The 17794-nt window shown below is 64.1% G+C and overlaps 3 protein-coding genes across 5 annotated transcripts; 1 reads left to right on the plus strand and 2 right to left on the minus strand.

Annotated features, from left to right (window-relative positions):
* SDSL (serine dehydratase like) lies at window positions 1–5225 on the minus strand. Of its 3 annotated transcripts, none has more exons than XM_058851977.1 (9): window positions 5124–5225; window positions 4308–4383; window positions 3894–4078; window positions 3748–3787; window positions 3520–3659; window positions 3195–3283; window positions 2861–3088; window positions 2655–2779; window positions 1–2583 (listed from the first exon to the last, which is right to left on the minus strand). In XM_058851977.1, exons 3-9 carry the CDS (start codon window positions 4059–4061, stop codon window positions 2390–2392), a joined length of 984 nt encoding a protein of 327 aa, XP_058707960.1. In that variant the 5' UTR covers window positions 4062–4078; window positions 4308–4383; window positions 5124–5225; the 3' UTR covers window positions 1–2389. The 3 variants fall into 3 exon arrangements, with proteins under 3 accessions (XP_058707960.1, XP_058707962.1, XP_058707961.1); XM_058851979.1 differs by having other exon boundaries at window positions 4337–4383; window positions 5124–5141; XM_058851978.1 differs by lacking the exon at window positions 5124–5225 and having other exon boundaries at window positions 4337–4822.
* A 1535-nt stretch (window positions 5226–6760) lies between these two features.
* PLBD2 (phospholipase B domain containing 2) lies at window positions 6761–10670 on the minus strand. The gene is made up of 12 exons (XM_058851972.1): window positions 10419–10670; window positions 10219–10312; window positions 9975–10133; window positions 9472–9572; window positions 8858–9072; window positions 8694–8788; window positions 8463–8623; window positions 8263–8358; window positions 7897–7968; window positions 7665–7817; window positions 7396–7558; window positions 6761–7277 (listed from the first exon to the last, which is right to left on the minus strand). The coding sequence occupies exons 1-12, from the start codon at window positions 10631–10633 to the stop codon at window positions 7110–7112; spliced, it is 1692 nt and encodes a 563-aa protein (XP_058707955.1). The 5' UTR covers window positions 10634–10670; the 3' UTR covers window positions 6761–7109.
* A 1136-nt stretch (window positions 10671–11806) lies between these two features.
* SLC8B1 (solute carrier family 8 member B1) lies at window positions 11807–17416 on the plus strand. The gene is made up of 15 exons (XM_058851982.1): window positions 11807–12391; window positions 12826–12978; window positions 13075–13127; window positions 13230–13287; window positions 13488–13620; window positions 13711–13878; window positions 13964–14071; window positions 14154–14210; window positions 14412–14542; window positions 14725–14866; window positions 15164–15285; window positions 15477–15630; window positions 15720–15800; window positions 16295–16359; window positions 16444–17416. Exons 1-15 carry the CDS (start codon window positions 12254–12256, stop codon window positions 16639–16641), a joined length of 1761 nt encoding a protein of 586 aa, XP_058707965.1. The 5' UTR covers window positions 11807–12253; the 3' UTR covers window positions 16642–17416.
* Window positions 17417–17794: the final 378 nt, after the last annotated feature.

Genomic DNA, 17794 nt, shown 5'->3' on the forward strand with positions numbered 1-17794 from the left:
CCTTGTCTTGCAGTAAAACGATATAAACAGAATAAATTACCTTCCCTTGCTGGCTTACGAGAGTCCCTCTCTCCTGACCTGAATTTTAAGTCCTGGCTCGGTTGTAGCACGGAGCACCGATGATTTATGGAAAGCCAGCCACTTCTCTGCATATTTTCTCTGTTCAGCCAAGTGGTGGAATTTATCCTTCCTATACCATTACTGGCATTAATAACGGGGTGGCCAACGAGGCAGGCTGAGCCCCGAGGGAGCCCTCAGCCGGGAGCCAGCAGGGACACACTGGTGTCCCCTCACCCCCCAGAAAAAACACCTTCTCCCCTTCTCACAAATGGGGAAACTGAGGCTGGAGCACAGCCGGCTGCTCCCCTGGGCTGCAGCACTTCCAGGCTGTCGGTGTTAGCAGGTGATGGGGACTTCCTATAAGGACAGGATGGTGAGCTGGTAAATAGCCCACTCACAGCATCATTTTGAGGAGAATGAAATGCTCAGTCACTGGGTGAGCACTGGTTGCTATTATTATTATTATCATCATTATTATTAATTCAAAATCCAAGGCATAGAGCTGGGGGTTGTTTTTAGGCTGCTGGGACACCCCCATGTCGGGGACCTGGGCAGAAGAGGCTGCAGGAGGGATTGGGGATGGTGCTCCAAGCTGCCACCTCGCAGGAGGATGGGGCTCAGCAGGAACAGCCATCACAGCAGGGATGATCCCAAGGAATAATCCCCTGGCACAGAGGAGCTCTGCAGCTCCGGGCTGGCTGCAGGAGCCAAACCCGGGGTGCTCATCACCCCAAAGGTCCCGGCCAGGCAGCAGCACTCAGGATTCCTGCTTGTCTCCAGCTGCAGAGCGACCAGAGGTCACCAGCTGGGGCCGTGCCACCTCCCAGGGGTGTCCCCAGCCACCCCACACCTCACATCCCTGCCGGGGACATGAGCCCAATACCCCCAGCTGGCACCCGAAGGCCTCATGAGGGCAGGGAGGGGAAAAGCTCCCTGTTGGGGCGCTTGGGGGAGTCACCCCAAACCCCACAGTCACGCCCATGTCACCACCAGCACTGACCCTTGTGTGGGACCGTGCTGAGGAATCACCATCGTGAGCTCCTGGCCCACCCCTGAGCAGAATCGCGGGAATAAATTCCTTTTTAAAAGCTGTTGGGCAAACACCAGCGCTATTCCTTTTTTTGTTTGCTGGCTTTTTTTGTTTTTTCTTTTCCTGACCTTCTTGCCTTTTTATTTTTCCAGAATGGGAAGGTCTGCAGAAGGTGGAAAGTAATCAGGTTTTGGACCTGGGATAAAAAATAGCTGGAGTAGGCTGGGCTGACTCCTTATAATTAATAGTGTGCCTCGTAATAGGATTCTCCAGCCTTCGGTGCTCCCTGGAAACACCTTTTTACATAAGGTATTGCTCACGATGGAGTGGCAGAGTTTTGATTTATGGGGGTTTGGCCTCCTCCAAGCACCTGGGGAGGGGGCCTGGCCGGTGGGGGGCTTAGGGCAGGGAGAGGTTCCAGCCAGCTCAGGGAAAGGGTTTTGTGCAGGGATGGGGGTGAGCTGGTCCTGGGGCTGACGCCCTTCTGCTCAAAAAAAGAGGCTGAGAGGGGTTTGGGGACAGCAAGGGGCTTCTCTCCCTGCGCACAGGCTCACAGGGGAACCGGGTGGGGCTGGGGAGCACCAGCAGGAGCAAAACCCCGCATCACCCGGAGTGGGAGGAAGGAGAGGGGAGAAATGTTGGGAGGATACAGAAAAACCCCAGGAGGCGCCACAGCAAAGGGCTAAAAGCAAACACAGAGCTGCAGAATGGAAATGTAGGAGAGCAGGAAAGCCTGGGGGAAAGGGAGAATGGGGAAAAGAGTGGGATGGGGGCCGAAAAAAAGGGATCCTCGGGGGTCTGGGAAGGGGTAGCACCTCGGAGCCCGCAGGTGCTAAACCCGGCCGGGGATCCCCGCGGATAAATCACTGTAACAAGAGTGGTGTTCTCGTCTGGCCACAGCCAATGTGGCAGGAACGGGAGAAGATTGTATTAATTAATAATCATTACAATAATAATGCATAAAGCCAGTAGTAAAGTAATTAGTCAGAGAGGGAGCGTTTGCTAATTGAGGTGGGGAGCTGCAGCCCAAACAGCCCGGGGAGGAGCAGGGGGAGGGAGGAGAGGGGGGGCGGATGGTTGTAGGGAGGATAAAAGTGGGACGTGTGGACCCCAGTCCCGCCCTCAGCACGGGCACCACCCTGCCTCAGTTTCCCCATCCCTGCATGGGTGCCTTGTGCTGGAAAAGGCTGCGTGAGGAGCCCGGCCCCGCGTCCCCGGGCTTTATTTCTGTTCTTTGGGAAGGAAAGCGAGCAGAGCGCGGCAGCCGGGCTCTGTCACATCCCGTGCCCGGGCCGGGTGTCACTGCATCCCCAGCTGGCTCTTCAGGTCCCGCAGCTGGCCAGTGTGGATGTTGCTGCCGCCGCACACCACGAGCAGCACGGAGCCCAGCGGGGTCCGCAGCCTCCCCTGGCTCTGCAGCCGCTGCAGCCGGCCCGAGTAGAGCACGGCCAGCGGGGCCCCGCACGCCGGCTCCACCAGCATCCTCTCGTCATCTGCGGGGACCGCGCACGCACTGAGAGCTCGCCCCGCAGCCCCAGAGAGCCCCAAGGTCACCCCCGCTCACCCAGGAACTGCTCCACGGCCCGCACAGCCTCCGTGTCCTCCACCACCTGCGAGATCACCTGGCACTCCCGGGCACACTCCAGCGCCCGCGCCGCCACCGTCTTGGCTCCCAGGCAGGTGGCCACGCTGGCACAGGAGGGGACGGGGCGGTCAGGGCGAGCACGGCTCCGTGAGCCCTGCCAGCTCGCCGCTCGCCCGGCTGCTCACCTGGTGATGTCGGGCAGGGTGACGAGCCGGCCGGCTTTGAGCGCCTCGTGGAAGCTGTGAGCTCCCTGGGTCTCGGCGGCGATGATGGGGACATCCTGCCAGCCCACCTGCTGCAGGCCGGCCACGACACCGGCCAGCAGCCCCCCGCCACCCACCGCCACCACGATGGCGCCTGGTTTGGCCTCCAGAGAGTCCTTCAGCTCCCGGACCAGGCTGGCGTGGCCCTCCCTGCAGGGTGAGGGGCAGCGGGATGCAGCCTGGGGGGGCTCCCCGGGCCAGCCTGGATCCCGGGGATGGGGACCGGGGGCAGGAGCCGAGTCCTGGCTGCACTCACCACACCAAGGGGTGATCGAAGGGGTGGATGCTGACCCAGCCCTCTGTCTCAGCCAGCTCCTGGGCTCGCCTGTTGGCATCATCCCACACCTGCGTGGGGACGAGGGGGGGCTCGGCAGGGCTCCACAGAGCCCTCAGAACCCCGGGATGGGTCCCTTGTCACTGCGGGGGACACCAGAACGGGTGAGGGCTCCCAGGGTAACCCTGCCGCGCAGGGGATGCGGGAGAGGGGACGTTTCGGGATGGGGTTTTTGCCAAGCACCAATGAGCAGGTGAGGTCAGGCTCAGCCTCCTCTGGACCCCCTAGACCCCACTTTTGGGGGTACCTTGCCATAGACCTCGACTGTGGCCCCCAGTTGCTCCAGTTTGCGGGCGGGGGTGGGGCCGCTGCTGCTGGGGAGCACCACGGTGATGGGCAGCCCCAGCTGCCGGGCCGCGTACGCTGCCGCCAGACCCGCGTTTCCTCCTGCCGAAAGTGGGGGGTCAGGCAGGGCTCGAGCCCCTGTACATCCCCAGATTCCTCAGGAGCATCCCCCAGCTCGCGATGGATTTACCTGAGGAGATGACGAAGCGGCGGCAGCCCTTCCTGGCAGCCTGAAAGGCAGGAGAGAAAGAGGGGAGGGGGCGGCCGTGTCCCCCCCACTGTGACCCCCCCAGGAGAGCAGGAGCAGCCCCCTGCGCACACCGTGCCCACACTCACATCCTGGCACCGATGCCCGATGCCCCGGATCTTGAAGGATCCCGAGGGCTGGACGTTCTCCAGTTTCATGAAGACCTTGGTGCCCACGGCCTTGGAGAGGGGCAGGCTCTCCAGCACGGGCGAAACGACGTGGAAGGGCTTCTGGCCCCCGACAGGCTGGGCTGCCATGACCTGACCAGGATGTTCTGCTGGGGAGAGGCGCTGGAGTCAGCAGCTGCTCCCCACGGGTCCCTCCGCAGCCCCGATGCCCTCCCCGGGCTCGGTGCGGAGCACAGGAGGCTCTCGGGAGGGACAGGGCTGTCCCCAGTGTCCCCTCCCATCTCTAAGATGCAGCAGATGGAAGATCCCAGGACAGGCCACCCCCTCCTCCATCGCCACAGCCGCCCCTGGTGTCGCCAGGTGTCCGGTGCTCACCCTGTCCTGTGTCCCGGGGTGGCGATTACCTGCTGTCCCCCGGGACCTCGCTGCGTGTCCTCACCCACCGCCGAGCCTGCGGGACACGAGGGGGAGAGCGAGGGGCAGTGCCGGTGTCCCCAGCTCCCCCGGGTCACGGAGCAGGACAAGGGGCAGGGCTCAGACATTGCCCCGGCGCCGCTGTTTGCTCAGCCCTGGGCGGCTTTTACAGGCACTGGAGCGGTGCCGAAGGCATGGCCGGGCACGATCCCGGGTGACACGGCGGGGACAAACACGTGTGGCCCCGCCAGCCAGATCCCGGCAGCTTTCACATGCCCGGGAGATGGGCTGTGGGCTCCCAGGAGATGGGGGAAGAGGAAAGGCGACTCGTAAATTGTTCAAGGGTTTGCTCCGGGTATTATCAGGTCTGGGCAGAAACACGGAGCAGCAGACTTTAGGATTTTGCCCCTGAACCCCTGGTGGAGCCAGGGCAGCCTGCACATCCCAACCCCCCAGCCGAGACACCTCTCATTGCCTCCAAACGAGCCATCACGCCCCTCTGCTCACCCTGCCAAGCCCCCACCCCACAGCAGCCCTTGAATCGTCTCCAAGCTTCACATCCCAGGGGGGCTCAGCCACATCCAGCCCGGGATGAGCCCCCCCAGCTCCAGCTGGCCGTGCCAGGCACCCCATGGACCAGGATCACCCCTTAGAGAGGGACTGGCCCAGCCCCAAGGTCCAGCAGCCCCCAGACAAAGCAGGGAGAGCCCCCTCCTTTCCTCTGGGAGCCCTCCTTGTCATCCAGCCCCGGTGACACCCCCAGGGTAAAAGTCCTACCTCTGCTTTGAGGGGCTGGTTGTGTCCACAGCAAGCAAGGAGGAGGAAGTTGGGATCTGGAGGAAGGCCCAGCCCTGGCCCGCAGCCCCGCAGCCGCAGAAGGTTCCTCTGCTCCTCTGGCCAAGCTGAAGCGGCCTGGAAGCAAAGGGCACAAGGAGTCCCGAGGGGGGGACACTGCATTGGAACAAACACACCCCAAACAGGGTGCACTGGGAACCCCACACCGTGCCCGGTTCTGCCCCAGTGCCAGGCAGACAGCAGTGAAACCAGAACATGGGATTTTGGTCCCCTGACCCAAACTGTGCCCCAAACCCCCACAGCTGGAAGGCAGCGAGCAGGGGGAGAGCTCTGGAGCAGCCCTGCTCCTGGTGGAGCTAAGCTTTGGTGCTAACAAAACATCCCTGCTTCCCACACCACCCTTGGGCTCCCGAGTGACCAACACAGAGCACAGCCCTGCACCAGAGCCACGCTGCTTCTGGGACACGGGGGCCTGGGAAGGAGGGGAATGAGGAGGGTTTCTTGAACGGGGGCATCACAGGGAGGCACAGCTTCAGTCCCTCTGGGGGGGGCCCTTTGGAGTGATCCCCCCATCACCTCACAGTAGCCAGAGACTGCAGCCACTCCCACAAGGGTGGGACAGGAGCAGGAGCTGGGAAAGGGGTGCAAGAAGCCTCACAGGGCTGAGGTTGGAGACCCCCTTGGGGAAGACACCACATTTCAGCTCAGGGGTCCCTTTCCACCCCATACCCCCCTCCCTGTCCCTCTTCTGCTCCCCTTTGGCTCCATCCCTGCCGTGAGGAAGGCATGCCAGGCTGGCACCTGGTCATTTCCCTTGGCCAGGGTCCCTGGCTGACACTGTGCCAGCAGCTGGGATGATATTTAACAACTTTTTGTTTTTCCACTTTCAAGGAAACAAAACAAGGGAACCAGCAACACTGCGGTATTTCCAGCGTGCCCTGCTCCTTCTTGCTGCTCCCTCACACAGTGACAGTGATCTGCCAGGGGAAACTGAGGCACGGGGGCCCCAAAATCAGCCCTCCCCCCTTCCACAGTAGCCCACATACCATGGGGGCACAAGGAGACACAGGCTCTGCCATCCCCAACTTACCTGCAGTGTGTACAGACACCCCACCTTCCCCAGAGCACCCATCCCAACTTTTGGGGTGTCAGCACCCCAACAGCCCAGCCCTGCTCCCTCCCACCCCTCCACAGCCTCCAGAGGCCCCTAGTCCCGGTGGGAACCTGGCACCTTCAAAGCGCTGCCGAGCCGCAGCTCATTAATCCCCCGGTAATGACCTCGTTATTCCTAACGAGGCAGAGCGGATCAAGAGAGCTGCCTAAGAGGATTTTGCACCGCGGGTTTTGGGGACGGGGGGCACACAGGTGCCAGAGGAAAGGAAGACAAAAGGCATGAGGATGGTCTCCCACTCCCAGGGGCTGAGCGGTGGGGCTCCCCCATTCCAGCAGCAGAGAACCCATCACAGCCTGCACCCCAAAAGCCCCGGCCTCACTGGCCACACACCCTCCCACCTGCAGAGATGCAGCTCGTCCTGTTAATGGGGAGGGGGCGAGACCCCTGCATGAGCCCAACCCTAACAGAAGCCACCAGAGAACCTCAGCAGAGAGCAAAGCACAGCCACCAGCACAGAACACTTTATTTACCACAGCCAAACCAGCTCACTGCCCTCCTGTCTGCGCCGAGGTGAGCCCCAGCCTCCCAGGACACCCCTTTTCTGGGAAAAGCCCCCCCAAACCAGGCATCAGCACCCAGGGAAAGGTGCAGGGATTGGAGAGCCCCACGGCAGGGAGGGGACACGCTGGGCTCAGCCCCTTGTGCAGCACAGCCAGGACCCTGAGAAGCAGGAAGAACAGGGAGGGTGTACTCCAGAGCTGAGACCCCCCCACACCCCACTGCCCCCACAGAGGGATCCCCCATGGGACAGACGCCCACGGATGGACAGATGGACAGACAGGACCAACGCCTGCTCAGTCCCAGTGGACCTTGACTGGGGGGAAGGTCCAGAGGTCGGGATGGCCCATGTGGAGCAGGGAGCTGCAGGGGGATGTGCTCCAGCGGAAGGGGGGCACATCGTCCCAGGCGGGGCCGCTGACTGCCACCAGCCCGAAGGTGGGGACCATGCCCGAGGAGGTGACCTGCAGGTAGGGACACAAAACAGCGAGTCAGCCCCGGGGATGGGCTGCACAGCCTGAGAGCTGCTGGGGGAGCACCCCAAGGAGGGAGGAGCCCCTCCAGGGCTGCCTGCTCCCACACCTTCATGTCGATGCCGCCGTGGCAACGCTGGCGCAGGGCAGGGAAGGGGTAGGTGCCGTTGGAAGGGTTGAGGTCGGAGCGGGCGGAGATGGCGTTCTCGGCGTTCTGGGGGGGGTCGCAGCCCCTGCACCGCGACAGGGGGTCCTGCAGGTAGTTGTTGGACCTGCAGAAGGGCCAGGAGAGAGCCACAGTGAAGACAAGGAAAAAGCCCCTGGATGACAGAAAATTCCTCAGAGGAACAGGCGGGTTTGGGAGTTCCTGGCACACACCGCATCAGGCGGATCATGGAGTCCAGGTCGTGCACCAGCGACTGGTTCCGGCGGAAGATCTGGGCACGCGGGTTCTTGTCATAGGTGAACCAGTCACCGTATTTCCTCACCAGCTCCTGGTTCCCACTGGCGTTGAAGATCTCCTCAAAGTACCTGGGGTGGGGGAACCCAGCACGTTGGCAACTGCTGCCCCTCTTTCCAGGGCAGGCCATGGGGAAGGGATGGCACTCACGGCACGTTGTAGCTGGCCCAGTAGCCCTGCTGGTACAGCAGCTCTGTCTGATCAGCCACCACCACCAGGCCCCTGTGCTGGGAGGAAGAACACTGGTCAGAGCAGAAGGGGAAAAAGCCACTGGGGATAGTGGGGGACATACTGGGCTGTGGGGAACCCACACTGGGGTCCCCATTGGGGTTCCCACCCCAGCCAGAGGCGCTGGGCACCCATCACCTCACTACCAGCATCCCCAGAGCCACAGACACACCCCACCGCCCTGTGACCACCCACTGGGCTGGGCAGGCACCACCCTCAGGGCTTTCCCAAAGCCACAGGGATGGGAGAGGAGACAGCAGGGGCTCAGGGAGGAATGGAGCCACTCACGGGATCTGCTCCAGCACCGTCAGCAGGCCCAGCGCCGGGCTCGCCCTGCCCGGTGTGAAGGCGTTGTAGTCCACCACCATCCACTGGTTGTTGTACCTGGCACAGAGAGCAAGGAACGCGTCCCTCTGGCAGCCTGGGCACCCTCCATCCGATCCCACAGCTCCAGGGCCAATTCCCAGGCCCCATCCCACCCCACTCACGTGCCGCTGTTGAAGCGTCGGAAGACCGTGGCCCACTCGGGCCCGCTGCGGGCCAGCCGGTTGGCCACAATGTTCCTCAGCCACTCCAGGACACTCCCCCGGGGCTCCAGGTACTTCCACAGGGCCGGGTTGTTGTTCCCAATGGTGGTTTCCAGCGCGACCTGCAGGGCAGGGAGTGAAGGGGAGGGCAGCAGGGCCGGGGAGAGGTCCCTGAGGACCAGACCCACTCACCAACCCACTGCTGAGGATGTAGAAGTCATCCACGGAGAAGATGGTGCCAGGGTAGGAGGAGAACACCTGGACGCTCCCAGGGATCTGAGACTTGCCTGGAGGGGGGGATGCAGAGCATCAGAAGGGGGGTGTGAGGCGCAGCCCCCCCAGCCCAGCGCACGCACCGCCGGCCGAGGTGCGGAAGGGCAGCGTGTATTTCTTGATGATGCGCAGCATGGCCTGGTAGGAGCTCCAGGTGTCGTGGGCCACCAGCAGGTCCCGGTGGCCTGGCAGCAGCTTCACGAGAGCCGAGCAGGAGCCCGAGCCCAGGACACGCTGCGGGGAGGAGCGGTTCAGGGCAGACTCCAGGTCCTCCAGGTCACCCCCCAGCTGCAGCAGCCTGGGGGGAAGCAAGGCGTAAGATGTCAGGTGAGGGATGCCCCAGCCAAGCTGAGCTGGCTCAGAGCTCTCTGTCTGTCTGTCCATCTCTACCACACCCCAGTGCAGGCACTTGTGCTGGGAGCACCCTGGTGGCATGAGCAGGGAGGAAAAGGGGAGCACAGCAGTGGGGAAACTGAGGCAGGGGCTGTAGGGGGGAACCCACCACCCAGCCCATGGGGTGGGGAAGAGGACAACCTGCCTTGGCTCCGTCCTGCCCCAGCAGAAGAAGACAAGAGGCCAGAAAAGGTGGACAAAGTGGGCTGGGAGTAGAACTGGCTGTTCCTGGACAAGCAGGGATTGCCCCCAAACCCTGGGATTACCATCCCCCAATCCCCAGCACCTCTGAGAAGGAGCTTACAGGAAGCCAAAGGGTGCCAGGTTGATCCTGTCCCTGGGGAAGTCCAGGTGCTTGTTGTAGCTGTCCTCCAGCCCCTTCAGCTGCAGCAGGGCCAGGCGCACCTGGGGACAGGGGACACAGCTGGCACCTGGCTCTTGTGAGGAGGTGGGCTGAGAAGTTTTGGGGGACAGGCTCCCTCATTCCCCCAGGGGACAGAGCAGATCAGCTGGGTCTCAGTGCTGCTGCAGAGGCACAGGGGGGAAGTGTCACTGCCAGCAAGGTCATGACTCAGCACCCATGGTGAGGGTGACAAAGCCACTTCCTGTGCACCCCAGCTGCAGCACGCGAGGCTCTGGCAAGGAGAAGCCACCAGTCGCCTCTACTCACCCCAGGAAGGAGTGAGCACATCCCTGTCATCCTGCCCGGAGCTCAGCCAGGACAGCTCGCTGCCCAGCACTGACCTCTGGATTAAAGGCCCAGGAGGATCCAGGACGGGTCCCTGGGTGGGGGGTCCCTATCCTCACCTGGTGCCAGTACTCGGGGTCCTGCCCTTTCGCCATCTGCTCCTCCATCCAGGCCAGGTTGGCCTCCAGGTAGTTGCGCAGTTTCTGGCAGTACTCGCTCTCGTACTTGAAGGGGCCGCAGTAGCCCACCATGGTGTTCATCCAGTGCATGTACATCAGCTGGGGGACAGGGCCGCGCTGTCACCGCCGGGGGACAGCCCGGGGAGGGAGCACGGCACGCATTTCTGGAGGGGTCCCTCCTTACCTGCTCGGTGACGGCAGCCTCGGCCAGCCCAGCAGCGTAGGCCTGCAGGCTGTCATTGTACGAGGCGTTGGTGGTCACCTCCAGGAAGGCCCAGCTGTGGGGACACGGTCACGGTGGGTCACGGACGAGTCACTCCCCCGCGGCCACCGTGTCCCGGCTCGGCTGCATGAGGCGCCCGTCCCGTCCCACCCGCGCCGTACCCGACGTGAGGGATGCGGTCATCGAGGCTGGCCCAGGCGACGGCGGCGGGGTGGCGGCCGGGGAGGACGCGCAGCCGCTCGGAGCCGGGCTCCAGCAGCACGGAGACATTGCGGGGCACCGGGGACGCGGCTGTGCCGGCCGGGACGGCGGAGAGGAGCGGGGACAGCAGCGGGGACAGGAGCGCAGCCACCAGCAGCGCCCGCGGGGCCGCCATGGCGGGGACACCGAGGGGCGGGGCTAGGCCAGGGCCACGCCCCCATTGGCGCCTGCGCGCGTGAGTGGGCGGGGTTTGGGCGGGGCTTCATTGTGGCCACGCCCCAAGGCGCCCTGTTGCATTAATGGGGCGGGGCACATTGAGGGCGGAGCGTGTGTGAGACCACGCCCCCAGTGGAGCTGCGTATACCAATGGGATGAGCCCTGCCTGGGGGCGGGGCGTGCGTTGGCCACGCCCCCACAGGCTGCCTGTGTTAACGCCTCACATGGGGCGGGGCTTTGGCGTGGCCACGCCCCCCGCTCTGTGGCCGTGGGGACCCCTCGGGCCCCCCCACATCAGCCCCCGTCCCCCATGTGCTGCCCCACCGCCCCACGCTCATATCCACGCTCCCATCCCGCCTCTCCCAGCGCCACGCCCGCAGGAGATGTGCGCAGCTTCCCTCGCCCTGCCCCAGCCGTGCCCCGCTTTTGGGGGAACACGCGGGGACCCCTCGCGGGAGCAGCCCGGCCCCCGGCGTGTCCCCGTGTTCGGGGCAGGGGGAGCACGGCGGGTGCTGCCGCTTCCCTTGCGCCCCACAGCCGCGGCAGCCCCGGCCTTGTGCACCTCCTTTCACCTCTCTCCGGGGAGAGGGGCAGAATGCAGCTCCAGCAAGGAACTGGCCAGGGTGGGAAATGGATCTCTGAATCCCATTAGGATCCTGCGGCTCCGGCCAGGGGGGCCGACCGGCACCCCACAAACAGGACATGGCGCCTGCACGGGGCACGGTTGAGGCTGGGCTGTCCTGGAGCTGGGGGCACGCGTGCGGAGAGGGGGACCGGCTCCTCCGTGGGGTGTCGGGCCACCGGCACGGGGGTCTGTACAGCCCCCGAGGCCGCCCCATCACGGGACACCATCCCCGGGCACGCCGGCGCTGGGCCCGCTGGTTCTCAGAGGGTCACCCCAAAGCGGGGCTGTGGGTGGGCGCAGCACGCAGGGTGGGTGTCCCGGCCTGAAGGGACGGCACGGGGCAGAGAGCCGCGTGTGTCCCCTCTCCGCCGCCAGCCGCGTGGGAAAGCGTGGCTGTCGCTTTAAGGGCGGAGGGTGGCGGCCCCTTTAAGGCGGGGGGGCGCTGGGGATCAGCTGCCCGCGCACGGCAGCGGGGCCGCGCCGACACGGTGGGGCCGCGCCGCGGCTGGGGTCCCCGGGTACCCCCATCCATCCCCGCACCCCCGCCCGGGATCCCCCACACCCTCCCCGGGGTCCCCGTCCCCACCCGCACCGCCGCCCCTCTGTCCCCGCTCTGCCCTCGGGGGTGCCCCCGGGTCCCCCGCTCCTTCTCCGTGGGGTGCGGGTGCCATTCCCCCTCCCTGCCATCGGGGTGGTCCCGGGCTGAACCCCCCGGCGGGGACGCGGCGCGGCGGCCGGGGCTCAACCTGCCCGCTGGGGGCTTTGCTTTTTATCCGTTTTATTATTTTTAGCATTAATTATAATTTCCAATTTTATTATTAATTTTTAACCCCTCCTCGCCCCGGCCGGGGAGCGCGGGATGGGGGCCCGGGGACAGCCCCCGCTCTCGGCCCCCGGGGACCGCTGCCGGTGGTAGGTGTCCCCCGGGGCTGTCCCCGCCAGGGCCAGGGGACCATGGGGCAGGGGGCCACGGGGCTGGCCGGGATGCTCAGCCTGGCCGGGGCACTGCCAGCCGGGCCCCCGCTGCTGCTGGACGTGGGGCACACGATTCCTCCCGGGGGGGATGCTCTGAGCCACGGACGGGGCCTGGATGTAAGTCTGGGGGCTGCGGTGGGATTTGGGGGGGACGCCGGGAGGGATTTGGGTGCTGCCGGGGTGCTGCTGTCCCGTCCCGTCCCTGCTTCCACGACCCCGCCATCGCAGCAGGGATCTCACCAGGATTTCCTCCGCTGCTGGTTTTCTCTTCCAAAAACCTCACTGCTTGCCAGGCCGGCGCCTTCCCATGGCCCGGGGTGGGTGTGGGCTGTGTGGGGACAAGGACAGGGTGGGGACAAAGGTTTCCACCTCTGCTGGCCCTGGCACAGCCCTCGACCCACGCACATGTAGCACAGGTGGGGAAACTGAGGCAGGGTTAACAGTGACCTGCCAAAAGCAGCCCCGTCCGGCCCTTGTGGGGGCGGTGGGAGCTCGGGGAGGGCGGTGGGAGCTCGGGGGCCCGGCCAAGCAGCGTCCCCTGTGCCCCGCAGTGCTGGGAGGTTCGGAAGCACAACAGCTCCGAGTGGTGCCACTTCATCCGGAGCAACCCCGACTGCCGGCTGGACGGGGGCTTCCTCGACTACCTCGATGGGGTCTTCTGTGTCTTCCCGCCCCGGCTGCTGCCCCTGGCTGTCACCCTCTATGTAAGGACGGGAAAGGGCGGTGCTGGGGATGCTTTGCTGTGGGGGGTGTGCTGGGGACCCCAGTGACCCCTCTCTGTGCCACCCCTGACCCCACAGGCTCTCTGGCTCCTGTACCTGTTCATCATCCTCGGCGTGACGGCAGAGAAATTGTGAGTGGCCCAGCAGAGGAGGGGACTGTCCCCAGAGTGACCAGGAGCCCCGTGGTCCCCAAGCAGCCCCATCACCTCTCTCTGTCTCCTCTGCCCTTCCAGCTTCTGCCCCAATTTATCAGCCATCTCCACCAACCTGAAGCTGTCCCACAACGTGGCAGTATCCTTGGCAAATCACAGGGGCTCTCAGCCAGGAGGGATGTGGGGACAGGGCAGGGGAGGTGGCCGTGACAGGGCCACTTTGAGTCCCCTCAGCATCATGCCAGGGGCAACCAGTTCTGAGGGTGAGCTGGAGGTGACAGCGGGACAAGTGGTCATGTGCTGGCACTGGACAGGAGTACACGGGGAGGAGGACACCAGGCCTTTTCCTTGACATCCCCTCTCCATGGTGTCACATTCCTGGCCTTTGGAAACGGGGCACCTGATGTCTTCAGTGCTATGGTGGCCTTCTCCGACCCCCGGACAGCGGGGCTGGCCATCGGGGCCATCTTTGGTAAGGAGACCCCACTGCCATGTCCTCGTGGGGTGGCACTTGGGAGCTGTGGGATGTTCCCGTGTGCCCAGAGTCCCGCTGTGCTGGCAGGTGCCGGTGTGTTTGTGACCACGGTGGTGGCCGGGGGCATCGCCCTGGTCAAGCCCTTCACGGCTGCCTCCAGGCCCTTCCTCAGGGACGTCATCTTCTACATGGTGGCCGTCTTCCTCACCTTCGTGGTCCTCTACTTGGGCAGGATCAGGCTGGGAGAGGCTCTGGGTGAGCGCTGTGGGAGTTGGGGATGGTGGGAGCAGCCTGGGGGTGATGGGGGTGCCGTGACCCCCCCATGACTCCCCCATCTCAGGATACCTGGGGCTCTACGTGTTCTACGTGCTCACCGTGGTGCTCTGCACCTGGATCCACCGGCGGCAGCGGGGGGACGGGCTGGCCCCTCCCGGACCCTGGGAGCCAGGTAAGGCCTGCCCAGCTGGGATGGGACCCCTGGTGTGTTGGGGTCCCCTTCCAGTGCCCCTGCCCGCTCCTCTTCCCCACAGAGATGCCGACAGATGTGGAAGAGCCGGAGCCCTCGGGCACAAACAGTGGGGACTATGGTACGCTGTTCCCTGTGGGCTCAGGGCTGCCTCCGCTCAGTCCTCGGGGGTCCCAGAGCCCCCCAGGCTGCTGCAGGCGTGACAGAGCCTGTGGGGCAGGGGGAGCTCCCTGGGGACACACAGGGAACTGCAGCCCCATGCTGGAAGGGCTGGGGAGGACAGGGAGCCCCCACCCCGCTGAGTCCCCGTGGCCCCTCACAGGGGAGGAGTACCGGCCCCTGCTGCCCTCCCAGGAGACCTCCCTGCGCATCCTCACCACGGCCCTCAGCCCCTTGGACTACCGCAAGTGGAGGAGGAAGCCCTGGTACTGGAGGCTCTTCAAGGCTTTCAAGGTGAGCAGGGGGGAACACGAGCCAGGAGGAGCCCCCCAAGGGGCATCCCCATCCCTGCTGGCCCCTGGGGGCTCTGTCCCCCTGGGGATTTGCAGTGGGGATGGTGGCACAGGGGCAGTGGGGTCGGGAGCAGGTCATGGGGCACCTCGCAGGGTGTCCCAGATGGGTGTCCCCTGTGCCAGGTGCCCGTGGAGCTGGTGCTGCTGCTCACCGTTCCCGTTGTGGACCCCGACAAGGATGACCTGAACTGGAGGAGACCCCTCAACTGCCTGCACATCCTCACCAGCCCTCTGCTCTGCGTCCTCACCCTGAAGTCAGGCGCCTGTAAGAGCCTGGGGCAGTCCCAGCTTCCAGAAGGGGACAGGGCTGAGATGGCCACCAAAGCCCTGGGGACTGCAGGAGCCTGTCAGAGCTGGCTCCCATTGTGGGGAGGAGGGATGGGCAGGGAAGAGCCAAGCTGTGTTTGCAGCTGGATATACCCTCACAAGGGTGGGGGGCTGGGACCCCCCAGCACCCTGGGGGAAAATGGAGCAGGCCTGGCCTGCCTAGGGAAAGCCTCAAGCCTGGTGGGATTGATCATGTCCCAGCCTCTCTGATGCCTCCTCTCCCCACCCTGTGCAGATGGGCTGTACCAGATCCAGGGCATCTTCCCAGTCTGGGGACTGGTCACACTGGTTGCCTCTGCCCTGGCCCTCATCGTCTTCATCACCACAAGCAATGAGGAGCCACCCAAGTATCACTGTGTAAGGTGTCCCCCTGCCCTGAATACCCACCAGGGACCAGCACAGCCTGCTCCAGACTGGGCTGAGGGTGCTGGGGCACAGCAGGAAGCTGGACCTCTCTCCCAGTTGCCAAGTCTCCAAGAGGGATGCCAGGAGGGGTGCAGGGTCCTGGGTGATGCACACAGGGACCAGCCTGTTCCTCTTCTTGTCAGGTGTTTGCCTTCCTTGGGTTTTTGGCCAGTGCCATGTGGATCAACGCCGCAGCCACAGAGCTGGTGAACATCCTGCGAACCCTGGGCATCATCTTCCAGCTCAGCAACACCGTGCTGGGCCTGACACTGCTGGCCTGGGGCAACAGCATCGGTGGTGAGAGGGCTCTGCTGCTCCCCAGTGCCCCCCTGGCACACCCTGGGGTCCCCCTGCCATCCTCAAGGTCTCCTTTTCTCCCTCCACAGACACCTTCTCCGACCTCACCATGGCCCGGCAGGGCTATCCCCGCATGGCCTTCTCCGCCTGCTTCGGGGGCATCATCTTCAGTATCCTGAGCATGCCCGGGTGGTGGCACATGGGGCAGGAGCAGCCTGAGTTTCCCTGCCTACAGCCCAGGAAGAGCTCCTCATGCTGCAGAATCCCTGGGGAGGAGCTGGGCAGGACCATCCCGGAGTGCCCCCAGCACTGGCACACCCCGCAGTGTTCCCACAGTGCAAGGGGACACTGAGGGATTTGGGGGTGGCAGGGACAGAGCCAGCAGCATCCCCCTGTCCCCACAGCTGCCCCAGCAGGGCAGGAGTTTGGGATGGAGGTTTGGGATGTGCCAAAGGGAAGGAGGGGAGGGGGCCGTGCCTCGCTCCAGTGGGTTTTGGGTGGTGCTCAGAGCGGGCTGAAGCCTCTCCTGGAGTGCTCAGGGTTGTATTCAGCACAGAGAGAGAACGCTTTAGCCATGAGGTGCAGGAAGGAGGAGGATGTGGGGCAGAGGGCTGTGCTCCCTGGAGCTCTGCTGTGCTGTGTGTCCATCCTGAACGTGCTCCAGACATCCTGGTGGGCGTGGGCCTGGGCTGCCTGCTGCAGATGACCAGCAGCCAGCCGCTGGTGAAGGTAGGGCTGCGGTGACACGGTGACACAGGCGGGGCTGGCAGCAGGACACCGGTGTCACCCCACATCACCCTCATCTCCCCACAGCTGGAGCCTGACAGCCCCCTGGTGTGGGTGCTGGCCGGGGCGCTGGGGCTGAGCCTGGTGTTCTCCTTCGTGACGGTGCCAGCGCAGTGCTTCCAGCTGGGAAAGGCCTATGGCGTCTGCCTCATCGCCTACTACCTGCTGTTCCTGTGCGTGGCCCTGCTCACCGAGTTCAGGGTGATCCACTTCTCCACGCCGTGAGCTGCCCCGGCAGATCCAGCCCTGGATCTGCCTCCCCACCCCACTGGGGTCGCGCTGTCCCCTCCCGGCCCTGGCAGGGGGACAAGGGCACCTCACCGTGCTGGAGGTGCCAGCCCAGCCCTCGGCCCCTGCTGTCCTTTGGGGAAGGAGCTGTTGGTGCCCACAGCCTCTCCTCGCTCTCTAATCCCTGTAGTTTAAGGAACTCTGGGTGGGAGCCACGTCAAAACCTCAGCTGTGTCTGGTGGCAGTGGCAGGAGCAGAGGGTGGGGAGGCTCCAGCTCAGGGGCACAGCAGCAGTTTTGCCTCCTCAGCTGCTCCACCTTCCCCTGGTGAGCTCCACGCCGTGCTGTGGGACACAGCTGGGGCAGCTGTGCTGCACAGGGGACTGCCAAGGTCCAGGCACACTTTTGTCCTTGGGAAGGACTGTCCCCGTTGGCACCGTGGCCTGGAACAGCAGACAGGGCACAGCCAGACAGGGTTAAGGGCACACAGTGCTCCAGGGCCACACTGGGTTCAGTGCAAGCAAAGCCTGAGGGAAAAACAAACACCAAACCAAGGGAGGCTGGTTTCCCCTGCCTTTTTTAGTCATGTTTTTAAACCTGAGTTTCAGATCCTACTTTTCACCTCCTTCTGGGGTGGGCAGAGCTGTAGGAAAGGATTTGGAGGTTTCCACACATAGTGTTGACCTCTGGCAGGACTAGATTTAGGCACTGTAAAAAAGTTGCAATAAAAAAATAAATAAAAAACCCCCACAAACCCAACCTTGACTTTTGCCTGCTGCAAGGGCTGTTCCTCCTGCTCTGTGCTGGTGTGACACAGCCCTTACTCAGCACAGACCCTTTGGAGGGGAGAGGGAACAGCCAGGAGCCTGGGACACCCAGAGCTGTTTTTCCCGAGGGGGTGGGAAGTGGTTTCCAGTAGCTGATGTCCCAAGAGCAGTCACATGTTGTCACACTGGGAACGGCCACAGCACGGGCTCAGTCCCTGGGGACAGGGAATCCTGCACAGTGCCAGGACAATGGAATGGGTGGGATGGTTCTGCTCCCAGCTGGAGGGTTCACAGGACACAGGCTGGAAAGCAAATTGTCACTCCAGAGGGACAGCCACATCCCTGCCCCATGGGAGAGGGGGGTGTTGGGCAAGCACCACAACT

Source organism: Poecile atricapillus, chromosome 16, assembly GCF_030490865.1.
Source record: "Poecile atricapillus isolate bPoeAtr1 chromosome 16, bPoeAtr1.hap1, whole genome shotgun sequence".
Lineage (NCBI taxonomy): Eukaryota > Metazoa > Chordata > Aves > Passeriformes > Paridae > Poecile > Poecile atricapillus.